This window comes from Nicotiana tabacum, chromosome 3 (genome assembly GCF_000715075.1).
Source record: "Nicotiana tabacum cultivar K326 chromosome 3, ASM71507v2, whole genome shotgun sequence".
In the NCBI taxonomy this organism is placed as follows: domain Eukaryota; kingdom Viridiplantae; phylum Streptophyta; class Magnoliopsida; order Solanales; family Solanaceae; genus Nicotiana; species Nicotiana tabacum.
Genome location: NC_134082.1, coordinates 124,020,121 through 124,038,006, shown reverse-complemented (window position 1 = coordinate 124,038,006; position 17,886 = coordinate 124,020,121). Strand labels below are relative to the sequence as shown.

At 36.0% G+C, this 17,886-nt stretch overlaps 1 protein-coding gene across 1 annotated transcript; it reads left to right on the top strand.

The window, feature by feature from the left end:
• Positions 1-868: 868 nt before the first annotated feature.
• Positions 869-1,375, top strand: LOC107821569 (uncharacterized). Its single transcript, XM_016648001.1, has one exon. It carries the CDS (start codon positions 869-871, stop codon positions 1,373-1,375), a length of 507 nt encoding a protein of 168 aa, XP_016503487.1.
• Positions 1,376-17,886: the final 16,511 nt, after the last annotated feature.

Here is a 17,886-nt window from a genome sequence, read left to right as displayed (position 1 = left end):
TAGGTTGGAAGGAGCCGAGAAGAAGGTTAAAGTGGAAGAGATTGTGGAAACTTTCCCGAATGAACAACTATTAGCCACAAGTCTTGAGGAAGCGCCATGGTGTGCAGACATTGCAAACTACCCGGCGAGCGGTATTATTCCTTATGACCTCTCCTTTGTCCAAAAGAAAAAGTTCTTTCGTGATTGTCGCATGTATTATTGGGATGAGCCTTATCTGTTCAGGATTTGTATTGATAACATGATCCGGAGATGTATATTTGAGATAGACCAATCTTCTATTTTGCAGGCATGTCACGCGTCACCATATGGTGGGTATTTCAGGGGAGTAAGGACAACTTCGAAAGTCTTGGAGTCGGGCTTCTATTGGCCAACATTGTTGAAAGATGCAATTTATGGATAAAGGGTTGCGATTAATTCCAATGAATCGGGAATATTTCCTGCTGACATGAGATGCCTATGAACCCAATTCAGGAGCTAGAAGTGTTTGATGTATGGGGAATCAATTTCATGGGGCCTTTTGTCAGCTCATATGGCAACAAGTACATACTCGTCGTGTGGACTACGTGTCCAAATGGGTGGAGGCTGCAGCGCTCCCTACAAATGATGCAAAAGGGGTAATTGGGTTTTTGAGAAAGAAACATATTCACCTGATTTTGCACTCCAAGGGCAATAATCAGTGATGGAGGCACTCACTTTTGTAATCGAGCCTTCGTGAAGTTGTTGGAGAAGTATGATGTACGCCACAAGGTTTCCACCCCATATCATCCACAAACGAGTGGGCAAGTGGAAGTTTCGAACAAAGAGATAAAGAGTGTGTTGACTAAGACTGTGAATGCTACTAGAACGGTTTGGGCAAGAAAGTTAGATGATGCACTTTGGGCTTATCGAACCGCTTTCAAAACTCCAATCGGCTTGTCACCATACAAGTTGGTATTTGGGAAGGCGTGTCACTTTACCGGTAGAGTTGGAGCATAGAGCTTTGTGGGCTTTGAGGCAGTTGAATCTCAATATTGAAGCTACGGGAGCAAGTAGAGTCACGGAGTTGCATAAGCTTGATGAGTTCCGATATCACACTTTTGAGAGCACAAGATTATACAAGGAGAGAATGAAGATGATACATGATAATAATATTATTGAGTGGAGTATTAAGATTGGAGATATGGTATTGCTATACAACTCAAGACTGAGGTTATTTTCGGGCAAATTAAAGTCAAGATGGTCACATCCCACTGGTGCCGTAGAGAGTGCTGCAGAAAATTACTCTCGCAAGTTCAGAGGCAATGGGCACAGATTAAAACATTATGTAGGCATGGATACAGAAAAGGTAGTATCAGTGATTCATTTGATCAAGCCTCCGATGTTGAGTGTACCTTAAATGCACTTACCTGTGTCGTGCTACGATGTTAAATCAGGCGCTTCATGGGAGGCAACTCATTGAACTGTTGTATTTGTCATGCCACGACATTAACTAAGGCGCTCATTGGGAGGCAACCCAATTAGTAGTTGAATTTAGTGTAGTTAGAATTTTTCTTTTGTTGTTAGGTACTAACAAGTTTGCAGGTGAGTTTGGGCGAGTTATAAGTACATTAGGCGCTGAAGGACTCGGGGTGAAGGGATCAACCCGAATATAGGTAGTATGATGCCCTCCAAGAAATGCAGAACCACCGGTGTTTCCTCCAGTGGTCACACTGGATCATCCAGGCCACGAGCTTCAACTAATGTTCGCCAGTATGATAGTACCAAGTTCGTCTCCAGCGCAGCTCAGGACCGTTTTGGTCACAAGGCATCAAAGAAGCCCAAAAGGAGAGGGGAATTGATATAGGGTCCCTCCAATATGACTATCCCAACATGTACAATGAATTATTCCGGCGTAGGCTGGATGTTGTCTTTGAAGAACCGGATGAAGCTAATTTGATGGTTGTGCGAGATTTTTACATGAACCTTCCAAAACATGTGAACGATGTTTGCGGTGCGAAAGAAAAATGTGGATGCATCCATTGAGGCCATTCGTAGAGCTTATCGGTTGCCAATGTTCAGGGAGGACCCTGAGGCAGAGGACTACTATGAGGCCCATGGAAGACGATTCACCACGTGGTATTTGTTCTTTGACACAATATGTGTGCCCAACAAGGAAGTCGTGTGGATTATACCAGGGAAGAAGTTTCATTCGGCATCACTTACCTTTGAAGGGAAGTGTTGGCTGTATATCATCAATGGCCACCTGCTCTCTTCCTCCAACACCACTAAAGTGAATGGTCCTAGAGCTGCATTGATCTGGAGCTTCATGAATGGACACAATTTTGATGTGGCCAATGTTATTCACGAAGAGATGTTCATCCGTTGTCCAGTGCGGCGGTATAGGTTCTTCTTTCCTTCCCTGGTCACTAGATTATGTCGAGCAACACGGCTGCCAGAGAACTTGAGCGTAGATGGAAGAGTGAAGAAAGAAACAAAGTTTCGGGCAGATAAAGTGACCATTGGGAAGGACCCTGTGGTACTTGGAGGTGCTAATAGTGATGATTCTGATGCACCTGAGGAGGGAGATGAAAGGCAGGATGAAGTGGGGGCTGAGTCACCCACCCATAAGCAAGTTGTAGAGGCCGAAAGAACATCGGTGGTTGGACGGAATACACGGATGACAGCCTTAAAGTAGGAATTGGCAGGGCTGCACACTACTGTTATAGAATTGAGGACTAGAGTTGATGCCTTGGCCACCCAAAATGTGAAGTCAGAGAAGAAAATCATGGGTTGGATGCGTACGATGGGGACGGCATGTCACCTCGACCCTGACACTGTCTCCGATCAAGACTGATCTTCCAAGAAAGTTCCTTTACCTCGCATTACTTTATTTTGTATGATATGGGGACATGCCATCTTTTTAAGTGTGGGGTGGGGGATACTTCATTTGTATGTTGTATATATATAGGAACATAGCTTGGATTTTAATCTTTGGATAGTTTGTCTAAATGTGTGAATGTGTGAAAAATTCAAATTTTTGACTTGTCCCGACGATAGATATCACTCGACAGGTTTCTTGAGGGTCTAAGTCGAAAGAAAAAAAAATTTCTTTTGTAGGTAGTGTATCAATCCCGCCTTGATTTTTCTTTGGACCGGTTCTTTTCCAAGGGTTTCATTTGAACCAGGTGTAGTCAGTTTTTAATTTTTAGTTAGGAACTCATGGGCTATGGGCTGATATGGAAATATGATCTCTTAACGTCGTTATGCCTTCAATACAGTGGGTACTTTAGTGTGATGCTTTGGATCAATTGTTGATTCTTGTTAGAGTGCCTTAAATTGTATGTTCTTAATTTGGCTTACGTACCCTGGCCAGAGTATTTCGATGATCCAATCTAGAGTGAGTCATGTGCCATGTGTGTGTGAGGATTGTTGTATTATGTGCACTGCATTTAATGCCTAGAACTTGCCACGTGTGTTTGCAAAGCGAAATAGTAGTTGTGTTCAGTCTAGGAAGTGATATAGGCATTTTTTTGTTGAGCCATATATATTCCACCCACCTAATTGTTATGTATCATAGTTAACCCCATTGAGTCTGTAATCCTGTTCTTTGGCAATCACATTACAAGCCTTACCCATTTATTTGAATTATCCATTTATTTGAACCTTTTAACCTTTCAAGAGCACTTGAATTATTATGAACATTGTAAATGTTAAAGTGTTGGCTGGTTGGTTGGGCTTTTGAGTGGAACTAATGAAATAAGGAGAAAGGTGCACTGTTTTGAAGAAGTAAGAGCCACTTGAATTGAAAAAGAAAGAAAGAAAAGAAAAATAGTTGAACGGGAAGAAGAAATATATATATATATATATATATATATATATATATATATATATATATATATATATATATTCCTAGATAAGTGGCGGTTCTTGATGTAAGTGTTCTTAAAGAAGTATCGGGTAATACACATTGATGAAAAGGTGGAGTTTGGTCTGACGTAAGTAGGGTCTTAAATGTTAAAATGTATGTATTAAAGTGCTTAGGGAGGTGTAGTCACTCTTATATCTAAATGTATCCTACCCGTCCCTCAGCCTACATTACAACCAAATAAAGTCCTACTTGATCCTAGACTGAATGAGCTCAATTAGTAGAGTAGTACACTATGGGCAAGCCTATGGAGAATATTTTGTGGCACACGAATATCGTTTCTAGGGGGAGTGAATTCTGTCCATATTGAAGTTCCTCATTGTGCATGAATTTTATTTGATTGTGGAATGAGTCTCTCCTGTCGTGAGCAGACACTTGATTCATGAAGGAAAGGTAAGTCTTGACCTCTGCATTAGAGTAAGTGAGTAAGTTAGGAATATTGTGTGGCCGTGGGAGTCAATCTTGAGGTGAGGATGTTACACTATTGTGCTCAATCTATGTGAAATATTTTTGGTGTGACGAGTTAGGGAAGATGCTTAGTGAAGTTAGGCCTCTGTAGAGTGTGGTTTGATTGCTCGAGGACGAGCAACGGTTTAAGTGTGGGATGTTTATAGTAGGCTATAATTATGTAGTTTAGCTACCATTTATGCTCCAACTTAGTTGCACTTTATTGATATATGAATGTTAAATGATAACAAATTGTGCTAATTAAGAACTTTATACTTTGTAGGAGCAATTCCGGGCTATGAGGACATTAAAGAGTGTTTTGGAGTTAATATGGAGCAATGAAGTCCAATCGGAGGTGAGCGCACGCAAAAGAAGAAAGAAAAATAAAGACAGAAATCTCCTCCAAGTGCGCAGTCGATCCGCGGCCCCACACTGGCCACACTCATCAGGCAGAACAAAAGGCAATATGCGCGATCCATCCACGGTTGATCCACAGCCGCACACGTTGCTCCGAGGATTTTTATTTCAAGGGTAAAATTGTAAGTTCAGAGGCGACTCTCTTTGACCTATATGAAACCCAGCTCGCCCAAAAAGAGGGTATCTTGGTTTTTGGAAGGATTTTGAAGGAAAGAACAGGTAACAAGCAAGACGGAAGATTTGACATAGAGTTTTTATCTTTCTTCCTCTTGTTTTTATCACTGATGATGAATTCTATTCTGATGATTGTTAAAACAATTATGCATAACTAAACTCCTAATCTAGTGTTTTGATGGAACCTATTGGAGGATGGTTTTCTTGTTATGTTAATATAGATTTGCCGTAGTATTCTCTCTATTTGTTCAACTATATTGTGATTGTTGTTGATTGAAGGGCCCTCAATCTACTGTGCCTGTTTAGTATGTATTACTTGGGAGGGAGTGCATATTTAGGTGTTGTTGAACAATACCACTCCTAACGTATATGAGGGATCAATACGAAGGGTTTAAAGGTGGGATTAGTAATGAAACCTTGGGTGCGATCTAAGTGAGTTGTATTTAAGGCTAGCTAGCGTAATTCACGAGAATATGTCTAGTATATTGTTGTAATTACTAGGGAAAGAGTTACGACAGTCAGAATGCTCATGATCGATAGAGAAGACTTAGTAAAATTTATAGCAAACTGATGATAGGCCATAATTGCATATTTTAGTCACTTATTACACTCAAATTTACTGCACTTTAATTGAGTTTGAGCTTTAATCGCTAGTGTCTTGCACTAATTGTCTGTTTTATGCCTTGTAGGAGTGATTCCGAGCTATGTAGATGTTATGGAATGAATTCAAGTGATTTGGAGCTTTGAAGTCTGAATAAAAGCCCAAGGAATTAAGCCGGGATCGTATTCGGGGATCGACAAATGATAGAGCAACAAAACGAAGAATCGAGTAGGCATATTGCGCACTGTCTAGTCAAATGAACATAACTTTTTGCTCAGAACTCCATTTGGGCTCCAAAATATATGGTTGGAAAACTAACTCAAAGGGCTATGATTTTCATGTTTTAGTTTTCCAAATTCCAAAGGGAAGAGGGTGAAAAACACAGTCGAAACCGCGACCACGGACCTGAAGCGGGCTGAAGTAGTATACTTGCCAAATACCGCGTTCGTGCTGCGCCTCGACCGCGGCCATCCAGGCCTAAAACTTTGTCCTTTTTCGCGTAGGAGAAGGTATAATAGTTTGGGCCTGACCCTACTTAGTATATATACATAGAAAAATGGTATATTTGAGTGAAGAGACGTACTTTTGACATAATTTAGACCTAAGGAGGGGAGGAGACCAATTTTGGCACAGATTTAACCTAAGGAGGCAGAGACACAATAGGAGCAAGACGGAGTATTCTTCTACGAGTTTTTCCTTCCTCTTCCTATTATTTTCATTGTCGTTATGACTTTTAGTATTGTAGTTTTACATACTATTATGAATAGCTAATTTGTTATCTAGGGTTTTGATAGAACCTTTTGTAGGATAACTTTTTGTTATATTTTTATATAATTGAGCCATTGGATTTCTCTACTTGTTCAACTACGTGTTTGTTGTTGTTGATTGAATGGCCATCAATTGACTGTGCCTATTTAGTGTGTAGTGCTCGAGAGAGAATGCATATTTAGGTAATTGTTGAACAACGTCACTCCTAACGTATGTGAGAAATCAATACAGTGGATTTAAAGGTGGGTTTAGAAATAACAAAGCCTTGACGTGATCATAATGAGCAGTTAGATAAAGCCAACTAGTGTAGTTCGAAAGAATATGTCTAGTAAATTATTGTAGTTGCTCGAGAGAGAATTACGACATCTAAAGTGCTCACGATCAATAAAGAATACATTGGCAAAATTGTAGGGAATATAGCTAGAAGGATTCCGATAATTGGGGAAATCATAACTCTAGATTTCTTTAATTTAGTCTCCAACCATTTGTCTCGTTAGTTGATAATTTTACCGTTTTCTATTATTTGCTAGTTAATTAGTTAGAAATATAAATCTCAATCTTTATAATTTAGAAAATTGTTCAAACGTGTCTTTTAGTGATATTAAACAGATATAGCTAAGCCTTAGTTCTTTGTGTGATTCGACTCCAGACTTTTAGACCGGATTATATTTGTAGCGACCGCTTATCCTTTTCAGGGCTAGAGTTGGGTGTGATCAAATTTTGGCGCCGTTGCCAGGGGACTAATAGTGTAGTTGTAGCTGTATATATTGCTAGGGTTCAAGTTTGAACATTTTTTTTTATAACTGTTGATTTGAGAAACACGACATCTTGGAATTATGGGAATTTAGGTGTAGATAATTCTGCTATTGATCTCCATACATATTGTAAAGAAAACCACCCGTGGCAATATTTTCAAAATGTTCCTGAGAGCGAGTTATGTGCACCAACTCAATCTTATTTGTGGACTGTGTGATATGTGTGGTGGTAAAAATGGTCACTTTTATGGTTGTATATTTCTTATCTTCCCCCAATCCCTTACTGTGATGGTTATACCTTTTCTTGTGAAGTTAACAGGAACAAAGAACCTAGGGATGCAGACCTGAAAGAGATCAAGTATATGTTAAAGTGCCTTCTGAAATAAAATAATGAAAAACAATTGCAGATAGAAAGGCAAGAGGCAACTATTCGCAAGTTGGAGGCTCAAATGAGTCAAGTGGTTGGAGATTTTAATGCTCAACAAGCCAGTATTGAGGATAGTAGCCAAGAAGAGCATGAATTTGAGGTGTTAATTGGGGAGGTCAGAGTAGAACATCAACAACCTAGCCAACTACTATTTGAGGATGTCGATGTTGAAGATGTGATACTAGAGTCAACGAAGGACATTGAGGATACAAATTTTGTTGACTCTAGTATCATTGATGTTGAAAGTCCTGAAGTTCATGTGTTTGAGCGCATTGGTCCACACTCCAAGCATTTCTCCACATTATGTTTGGATGATGATATGGAAATAGAGTCATCCGAACCAATTGAAGAGTCAAGGAATGAGGAACACGGTGCATATATTTTGGAATTTTTCTTGCCAGAAAGTCAGGATTACATACCTCATACAAAGGCCAATGAGTGCAAAATACTACATTATTTCATTGGGCCAGTCAGATTCGTTCCACCACCCCAGGAGCATGATCATAGAGCAGACTCAAAACTTGGGGTCCAATTTATAAGTTCGAGGTGGAGATAAAAAGTTATTCGCGCCGTGCGCGACGTTAAATCAAGCGCTTGTTGGGAGGCAACCCAACTTTATTGCTTTCTTTTATTTATTATTTATTTATTTTAATTGTATTATTTTTGTAGTGTCAATTTTTTATTTTCTAGGAGCATGGAAAGCAAAGGTATTGGAAGGATGCAACAACAAACCAAATGGTTGGAACTAAGTGTGAGGTACCCGCGCGAAGGACCAAGCTTGGAAGAAGTCTGAGTACCCCATGAGTTGTTAGTTCTTCGGCCTTTGGCCTACCAGGGAGTCTCTTTTACCCTTTTATTAGTTATGGTGTGCATTGGGAACAATGCACAATTTTAAGTGTGGGGTGAGGAGATTGTCTGGGTGACTTTCTATGTTATTAGTTGTGTTAGTTTAATTGAATATTTTTTTTTAAATAGAAAAGATTGGACTTTTCCCGACGATGGATCTGTTAGACAATTTTCTTGAGGGATCTAAGTCTAAAGAATAAATAAAATAAAAAAGAGTTTCTTTTGTTAGGTAGTGTATCAATTCTCCCTTGGTTTTTTTTCTGTCGCGGTTCTTTTCCAAGGGTTTTATTTGAACCGGGTGTAGTTAGTTTTTTTTAGGAATAGGAGCCATTGTGTTGTGTTTTAAATTGAAGCAATATCTCTCGACTTTGTTATGCCTTGAGAATAGTGAGTACTTTAGTTGTGATGCTTAGGCTCAGTTTTTGACTCTTGTATAAGTACCTTAAATTTGCTTAACTGCTTTAACTAGAGTGTCTTGATAAAACCAATCCTGAGTGAGTTATGTGCCATGTGTGTGCAAGGATTTGTTATATTCTGTGCATTGCATTTGATGCCTAGAACTTGCCCTATGTGTTTGCAAAGCGAAATAGTAGTTTTATTCAGTCTTGGAAGTGATATAGGCATTTCTTTGTTGAGCCAGATATGTATATTTTACCCACCTAATTGTTATGCATCGTAGTTAACCCCTTTGAGCCTGTAATCTTATTTTTTTGGCAACCATATTACAAGCCTTACCCATTTGTTTGAAATAATTATCTATTTGAACCTTTTAACCTCTCATGAGCACTTGAATTGTTATGAACTGTGTAAAAGTTAAAGTGTTGGATGGTTGGTTTGGCTTTTGAGTGGAACTAATGAAACCAGGAGAAAGGTGCACTGTTTTGAAAAAGTAAGAGCCACCTGAATTGGAAAAAAATAGTTGCATTGTTGTGAAAAGATAATTCCTTGATAAGTGGTGGCTCGTGATGTAAGTGTGCTTAAAGAAGAATGGGGTAATATACATTGATGTGAAGGTGAAGTTTTGGTTTGACATAAGTATGGGGTTTGAATGTTAAGTATATGTATTAAAGTGCTTAGGGAGGTGTAGTCACTCTTATATCTAAATGTATCCTACCCGTCCCGTAGCCTACATTACAACCAAATAAAGTCCTAATTGATCCTAGATTGAATGAGCTCGATTAGTGGAGTAGTACATTACGGGCAAGCTTATTGTGCATCTTTTGTAGCATATGAATGTTATTTCTGAGAGTGAGTGAATTCTTTCTATCTTGAGTTCCTAAGTGTTCTTGAATTTTATTGTGTGGAACTACTCTCTTTTGTTGTGTGAGGTCACTTGATTCATGAAGGAAAGGTAATGTCAGCGACCTCTATATTAGAGTAAGTGGGTGAGTTATGAATAATGCGTGGTACTTGTGCGTCAAATCTTGAGGTGAAGATGTTACACTTTTGTGCTTAGTCTATTTTAGATACTTTTGGTGTGATGAGTTAGGAGAATTGTTTAAAAGATCGTGTCTATAAAAAAAGTGCAATTTGATTGCTCGAGGACGAGCAATGGTTTAAGTGTGGTGTGTTGATTATAGGCCATAATTGCGTATTTTAGTCGCTTATTACACTCAAATTTACTGCACTTTAATTGAGTTTGAGCTTTAATCGCTAGTGTCTTGTACTAATTATGTGTTTTATGCCTTGTAGGAGTGATTTCGAGCTATGTAGATGTTATGGAATGAATTCAAGTGATTTGGAGCTTTGAATTCTGAATAAAAGCCCAAGGAATTAAGTCGGGATCGTATTCGGGGATCGACAGATGATAGAGCAACAAAACGAAGAATCGAGTAGGCATATTACGCACTGTCTAGTCAAATGAACATAACCTTTTGCTCAGAACTCCATTTGAGCTCCAAAATATGTGGTTGGAAAGCTAACTCAAAGGGCTATGATTTACATGTTTTAGTTTTTCCAAATTCCAAAGGGAAGAGGGTGAAAAACACGGTCAAAACTGCGACCGCGGACCTAAAGCGGGCTGAGGCAGTATACTTGCCAAATACCGCGTCCGTGCCGCGCCCCGACCGCGACCATCCAGGCCTGAAAACTTGTCCTTTTTTCGCGTAGGAGAAGGTATAATAGTTTGGGCCGGCCCTACTTAGTATATATACATGGAAAAACGGTATTTTTGAGTGAGGAGACATGCTTTTTACATAATTTAGACCTAAGGAGGGGAGAAAACCAATTTTTGACACATATTCGACCTAAGGAGGCAGAGACACAACAGGAGCAAGGTGGAGAATTCTTCTACGAGTTTTTCCTTCTTCTTACTATTTTTTTCATTGTCGTTATGACTTTTAGTATTGTAGTTTTACATACTATTATGAATAGCTAATTTGTTATCTAGGGTTTTGATAGAACCTTTTGTAGGATAAATTCTTGTTATGTTTTTATATAATTGAGCCATTGAATTTCTCTACTTGTTCAACTACGTGTTTGTTGTTGTTGATTGAATGGCCATCAATTGACTGTGCCTATTTAGTGTATAATGCTCGAGAGAGAGTATATATTTAGGTAATTGTTGAACAACGTCACTCCTAACGTATGTGAGAAATCAATACAGTGGGTTTAAAAATAACAAAACCTTGACGTGGTCATAATGAGCTGTTAGATAAAGCCAACTAGTATAGTTCGAAAGAATATGTCTAGTAAATTGTTGTAGTTTCTCGAGAGAGAATTACGGCATCTAAAGTACTCACGATCAGTAGAGAATACATTGGCAAAATTGTAGGGAACATAGCTAGAAGGATTCCGACAATTGGGGAAATCATAACTCTAGACCTCCTTAATTTAGTGTCCAACCATTTGTCTCGTTAGTTGATAATTTTACCGTTTCTAGTATTTGTTAGTTAATTAGTTAGAAATATAAATCTCAATCTTTATAATTTAGAAAATTTTTCAAACGTGTTTTTTTAGTGATATTAAACAGATATAGCTAAGCCTTAGTTCTCTGTGGGATTCGACTCCGAACTTTTTGACCGGATTATATTTGCAACAACTGCTTATCCTTTTTAGGACTAGAGTTGGGTGTGATCACAAACGAAGTAGAAAGGATTCCGACAATAGGGAAATCAAAACCTTAGATCATTCCAATTATTGTCTACAACCCATTCATAGTTAGTTCTTAATTATTGCATTATCATTACGTAATATTTAGTTAGTAAACATCCAATCTATTATCAAATATTTCCGAAGATTGAATACACGAATTTGTGTAAGTCCAATAGCTGTGATTGATAGGTTAATTCCCTATGGGATTCGACTCCGGACTTGTTAACCGAAATATATTTGCAGTGGCTGCTTTGTCCTTTCTATGAGGCATAGTTGGGCATGATCAGCTACTCTCCTCACCTCCCCCCCCACCCTCCCCCCTTTCTTCCAAGTCCCATTTTTCCTTGCTCCCTCCTTCCTCCCTCCCAAATACCCAACGTCTTCAAGTATTTAATTATTCTTCTAAAAATTGACTTAAACCCAAAGGAACTAATGTGCTACTTTTCTTTTTTACGCAAAAATAATGTTAAAATTTGTGCTCCATAACTAAATAGAAAATACTCTTTTTTTATTGAAAAAGAAAGTATTTTTCTACAACATGAAAATAAAGTACTCATTTTATTGAAATAAAAGAAAATACGTTTTCTACATCATGAAAAGAAAATACTCATTTTGTTGAAATGAAAGAAAATACTTTTTACATCATGAAAAGAAAGTATTTTTTTTTTGTTAAAACAAAAAAAATATTTTTTATATCATGAAAAAAAATGCTCATTTGTTAAATGAAATAAAAATCTATCTATAACATGAAAAGAAAGTACTAGTAATAATATTTTTGTTTAAGGTAGGGAGAGGGTTGAGGCGGTGGGTTGGGTAGGTGGGCGCGGGTTGGGTGCGGTGGGTTGGTGGAGATAGAGAATATGATGGGGAAGGTTGAGAAGGAGTTTTGAAAAATATTTTTCCTTCTCTTGATAGGGAAAACATTTTCCTGCAATTGGAGAAAAATGAGTTCATAAGAAAAATATTTTCCAAAACATTTAAACCAACCAAACATAAGAAAATTGAAAAGTATTTTCAGGAAAATATTTTCCTTCCTACCAAACACAACCTATGAGAAATATTAAGGCCTAAGTGAGCGAATAATGTGTAGAATATTTGATCCAATTTCCAGATGCTTATATATCTCATTTGTTTAAAAAATTTATTCGCTCACTATTAATATGGCTGAAAATATATCATCAAAATGGATATTCCAATAAGAAGAAAAAGTGAGGAATAAGGGACGGTTTACCTAAGTCTTAAAACAAAGTAACGTAGAGGCATATTGCAGGACAGGTGTCAAAAGAAGCTTTACAAGACTCCTGTTCTAGGGGAAAAAGAACTTTCGAGTATTTACACTAAATTTACTATGATTATATAAGAGAGAAAATGGCATAAAACTACTCTTAATTAACCACGACTAATAGATAACATTTTGTATAAACATATGTTATATCTTTTACTGTGTTGTTGTAAATAATAAGTGTATGTAAAAAATTTCCGTCCAAAGTCTCCCTAATTACTAAGTCAATGAAATGATAGACGATAATTACTAAGCTAGAAGGCCGTTGGGGTTGGAGTAAAGATGCCAAAAATCTTAGTAAATTTTATGCTTCTCATCAAATATTCTAACATTCTTTCTATAAAGTTAAAATTCCCACTAATGGCATTTCACGTCGAATTGCACATTCTTTGGGCGAGTATTCTTCTATCCGAGTGCATAAGTATGAGTGTACAAAGGAAACCGATAAACCGCATCAACCCGATAATTCGAGTCAAATCGAGAAAAAAAACCGACTATGGGTTGGTTTGATTTGGTTTGGTGTTGGAAAAAAAAATCCAATCATAATTGGTTTGGTTTGGTTTTAACTAAAGAAAGTCAAACCGAAACCAAACCAACCCGATATTACATATATAGAAATTTTAGATATATTTAATATATAAATATACTTATTGTGATGTAATTTATAAATATTTCTTAAAAGATTTCATAATTTTATTTTTTGAGGTATTATTTCAAGGTTGGACTTAGAACTTTTGAATGTTCCAATAAGTTTTTTAGCCATTAACATTAGTAAATTAAATAGTGCTAACAAACGCACAAATCAAAATCAAATCAATACTAATGCTAACTAAAGAAATTTAATTCAATACTACGAACGAGAATGTATTGAATATCTATTTTTTGTTTTGCAATAATTTAGATAAAATGCATAACCTATTTTTATTTTTTCTTTAGCGTTTAGTCATGTATTTAATACTCCCTTATTAGTCTACTTATTTTAGCATGACTTAGTACTCTTAGATTATGTTTATTTTTATTATGGCTTTTTAATTAGCAATATTTATATTACATAATTTTATTGTTGAATATTTTAGGATAATGCCATGACATATCTCATATTTTGTATTATTTTCTTGGAAAATACTTTATATAGTTGTATCTTACTAGGACTAAAGAAATATTTTGAGCATAATTTATATGTTTTGTTCTACGAAGATTTTACCGGAAAAAACCTCGAAAAAACCCGAATAACCCGAGAAAACCCGAGAGTGAAAAACCCGAGTTTTATTGGTTTGGTTTGGTCTTTAAATTTAATAATCCGACACAATTGGTTTAGTTTGGTAATTGTAAAATCTGAACCAATCCGACCTATATACACCCCTCTGTGCATAAGCAATGACAGTTGAACTTGGTATAGTAAAAAAAATCGATGAGTAAATTCAACTTTTTATTTTTGTGAAAATTGTACCTTTATAGTCACTAGTTTCTGAAGATATTTTAACTTAACAGCCCAAACCCCAGAAACAAGATTTTGTCTTTAATCAATATTGCGTTATCATTTTTCTTAACGAATTTTTGGAAAACTTTCCTAAACCAAGCGGCCTTAAGTAATTTTGGATGTGCTCTTTGCTTGACAATCCTCAAGAATCATCAAATGGTTATTTTTGCCTACAATAATGGTTGGTGATATTAATACTATATGGTAAATATTAATCCCTAGACGTTTGCTGCCAAGTATTAGAATGCGTACTTTTTAAGGCCAAAATAAGTACATAAATACATTTGTAAACTATTACACTACAAAAAAGACTGGAATTAGCTACCAGCTTCGTCACTAATTTGTCGTAAAATTGCTTGTAGCTAATAATTTTTTTTTTAATAATTTATCGCTAAATAGGATTAATGAGGAATTTTTCTATTTAGCTATAGAATTCTGTCCGTCACTAATTTCTATTGCTTAGTAGTATTAGTGATACTAACAGGGTTAATCAACAAAAAAAAAAACTTAAGATTGAAGCTGTGTTAGAATTGAGAAAAACACTAATGGGACTGGAAATAGAATCTAACAATGGATTGGCAGAAGAGAGGAAAGCAAAGTAGAAGCATAATGAGCAAAAGGCTGCAATTCCCGAAAGGGAAAGTCCAAGAATGGTACCAACTCTCTAGTCTATCTTTGATATCAGACACAAGTAAAGAGAGGCACATACCTCTTTCCTCTTTTGGCTACTTGCTTCGATTCCATTTATTAGCCCTCTGCCCCCCTTGCCTGACATTTGTCGCCTTTGACTCTATCACCAATAGTGCTTAATCTTTTTCCAATTTCTGGGCCCTGTACCTTTTCATGCACGCCTATGGAAAAATGGCTACATTTTACTATACTATTCAATATGCAGTACACCGATGAAAACTGAACACTATTTCATTGTGGTAGAAAAGCAACAAAGAAACTATTCCTTCCTCGCAATTTATGTAAAAGTATGTGACTGGGTATGAGTTTAGGACGACTTCTGAAATTTGTGATACGAAATAAGTCATAAAAATTTGTGTGGCTTGAAATCATCTCATTAGGGGTAAAAAGAGAAATTTAAAATTAAATTATTATTAAATATGAAAATGTGTCATTCGGTTTGGGACTGAAAAAATATCTCATAAATTGGAATAAAAGAAGTATTTTATATAGAAAATGATGACACTGTATAGCCGCTCTTCAAATAATATCCTATTTTTTGTATATATGCACATTTATGTATGTTATATACAGAAAAAAAATATATAAATATTATATATTTTTGCGGCTACCAAATATAAATAATTTCAGTCGGGAGCAAAAAGTGATATTTGCCCTATTTTATATGCAACTTTTTTTCCCCTAAAAAGATAGCACATTTTATATTATGAAATGTTTTAATTTTACCATTAATAATATGCTCTTACAGCCTTTAAAAAGTTATGACATTCTAAAATTACAAATTCTAAGAGTTGTTGGTATGTGCTAAGTCTTTGGTTCGTTCTTAAATTTCGTTCACACACAAATGATGCCATATACTAACATAATCAGAGGGAATAACTTTTTTCCATGGGGCGTATGCACTATGTGTGAATCAGATTATTTTAACTTTATTATAAAATGAATGATAGTTTTTTATACTCGAAAACTCTAAATTTCAAACCTTTTATTTTACCTCAATGTTATGCTCTTATAGTTACTAAATTATTACTTAGGATTATGTAGAAGAACACAAATTTAATCTTTTTAAGTCAAAAGTTTTGTTGCTTTCTTTTTCTAACTCCGTCGTCTCTAATCAAACACTGTCCCGTAAAATGAAACGGACGGAGTATGAGCGTAACTATCCAAACTCCCGTTAACTGAACTAACTCTAAATCTACTCCCTCCGTTTATTTTTAGTAATCCATTTTGGACTTTTCACGCTCCTTGAAAAATAATAAATACTATATATATTTCACAATTTTACCCATAATAACGTATTTCTAAAAGTCTTGGGAAATGAGTAGCTAATGATAAAGGTAAAACAGGAAAAAAAAGATTGTCTTTCTCTTGATTTAGTATAGTGGACAAGTAAAAGTGAAAATATATTTTTAATATAGTGGACAAGTAAAAGTGATCGGAGGGAGTAAATGTGATTTGACTACAAGAGGAATAATGCTAAAGCTTTTGGGGTGAAGACAGGTGGAATATGAGTCCAGTCCAAAAAAGAGCAGCCCCATACATAAAGTATCTTATATTCACGTATGGTCCGAGGAAGGGCCGTATCCCAGAGGATCTGATTTGAACAACCTACGCTAACCTAAACACTAGTGACTGCTTTCACGGCTCGAACTCATAACCTATTAGATCATACACGGAGACAACTTTACTGTTACTCTAAGATTCCCCGCAACTAATGTATTTAGATGGCCAAAAAAAAAGAAAAGAATATAATACAAACCAAAAATTGGAATATGATAGAGATGGATAAGACGGGACAATGAATGGACAAATGTGTGGGGAGGGATAATGAATTGTGATAAGAAATTTGTGATAGGGGATGCTCCAATACTTTCACTTTTTTTCTCCATGTTTCTTGGCCACTTGCCATGCCTGTCTTATGCCTATCTATTCCCTTTAGCTTCTTTCATCTTCATTTTGCCCCTCAAATAGTTAACATATTTTGAGATACATTTTAAGCAATCATTAATATATAGTGAATGCTAAGGGATTCTGCTGAAAATTTAAATTTCTTATGGATACCATCGAAAGTCTCAACCTTATTAAGCAGACTCACTGAGTCTCTTTGGACACTAGATAGTATACTTAGCCCATTCTTCTGCACGTACAAGAAAAATATACTTCTACCTTGGATAATATTTTTAGAGTTTAGTAACGCATAGTGACAGCGTAAAATTTTCAGATCACTTATTAGGTAATAATATATTCGTAAAACATTAAATGTTAGCATGATATAAATAATTACAAACTTACTTTCACAAGTTAAACTACTTTAAAGGGTAACAAAGTATTCACACTATCATAGCTAGCATACAACTTAAATACTTTTTGAATTACATTTGAAAGGTAAATATCTTAAGAAGAGAAGAAAACACGTCATGATTAGCTATAGTATATTATGGTTTCACACCTCAAACCTCTTTTGTGCCTAATAACACTTTTTAAAAAAAAATTAATTAGCTCTTTAATACAAAGAAGTCTTGATTCCTTTGGCACAAAAAAACTCCATCTGATGGTGCTTATTCTAATTAATCCACTAAAGACGAAAGCTTTACGTGACGCATGGCAATAATGCAAAATATATACTCCTCGTAACCCCACAGATTTTATACGTTTTGACTGATTTTGAGATAATGGTCACTTTTCAGGAATGCCATGGACTCCAACTTAATCAGCTCCTAAAACACATAAACAAGCCACTACTGCTGAAATTCTGAAAAGGGTAAGTGCTTTTTAAACTTAAAAGCTATTGTAATGATTTGTCTAATATAAATCTATCGTATCAAAAAAGATAAGCGTCTATGTTTTGCATTGTACACTCGCACTGTAATTATTGAGTTATGTTGGCATACAATAACATTCTTTATATCAAAGTAGCCTACAAAAATAGGGCAATAACTTGTTATAATCGCACTTATAATATAAAGTTCTTTAGTGTGTGACAGTGTGAGTGTATATAAATTAAACATAAAAAAGAAAGCAGT

Coding starts and splice junctions, on each gene's coding strand:
- LOC107821569 (XM_016648001.1), top strand. CDS start 869: ATGCACTTTGGGCTTATCGAACCGCTTTCAAAACTCCAATCGGCTTGT.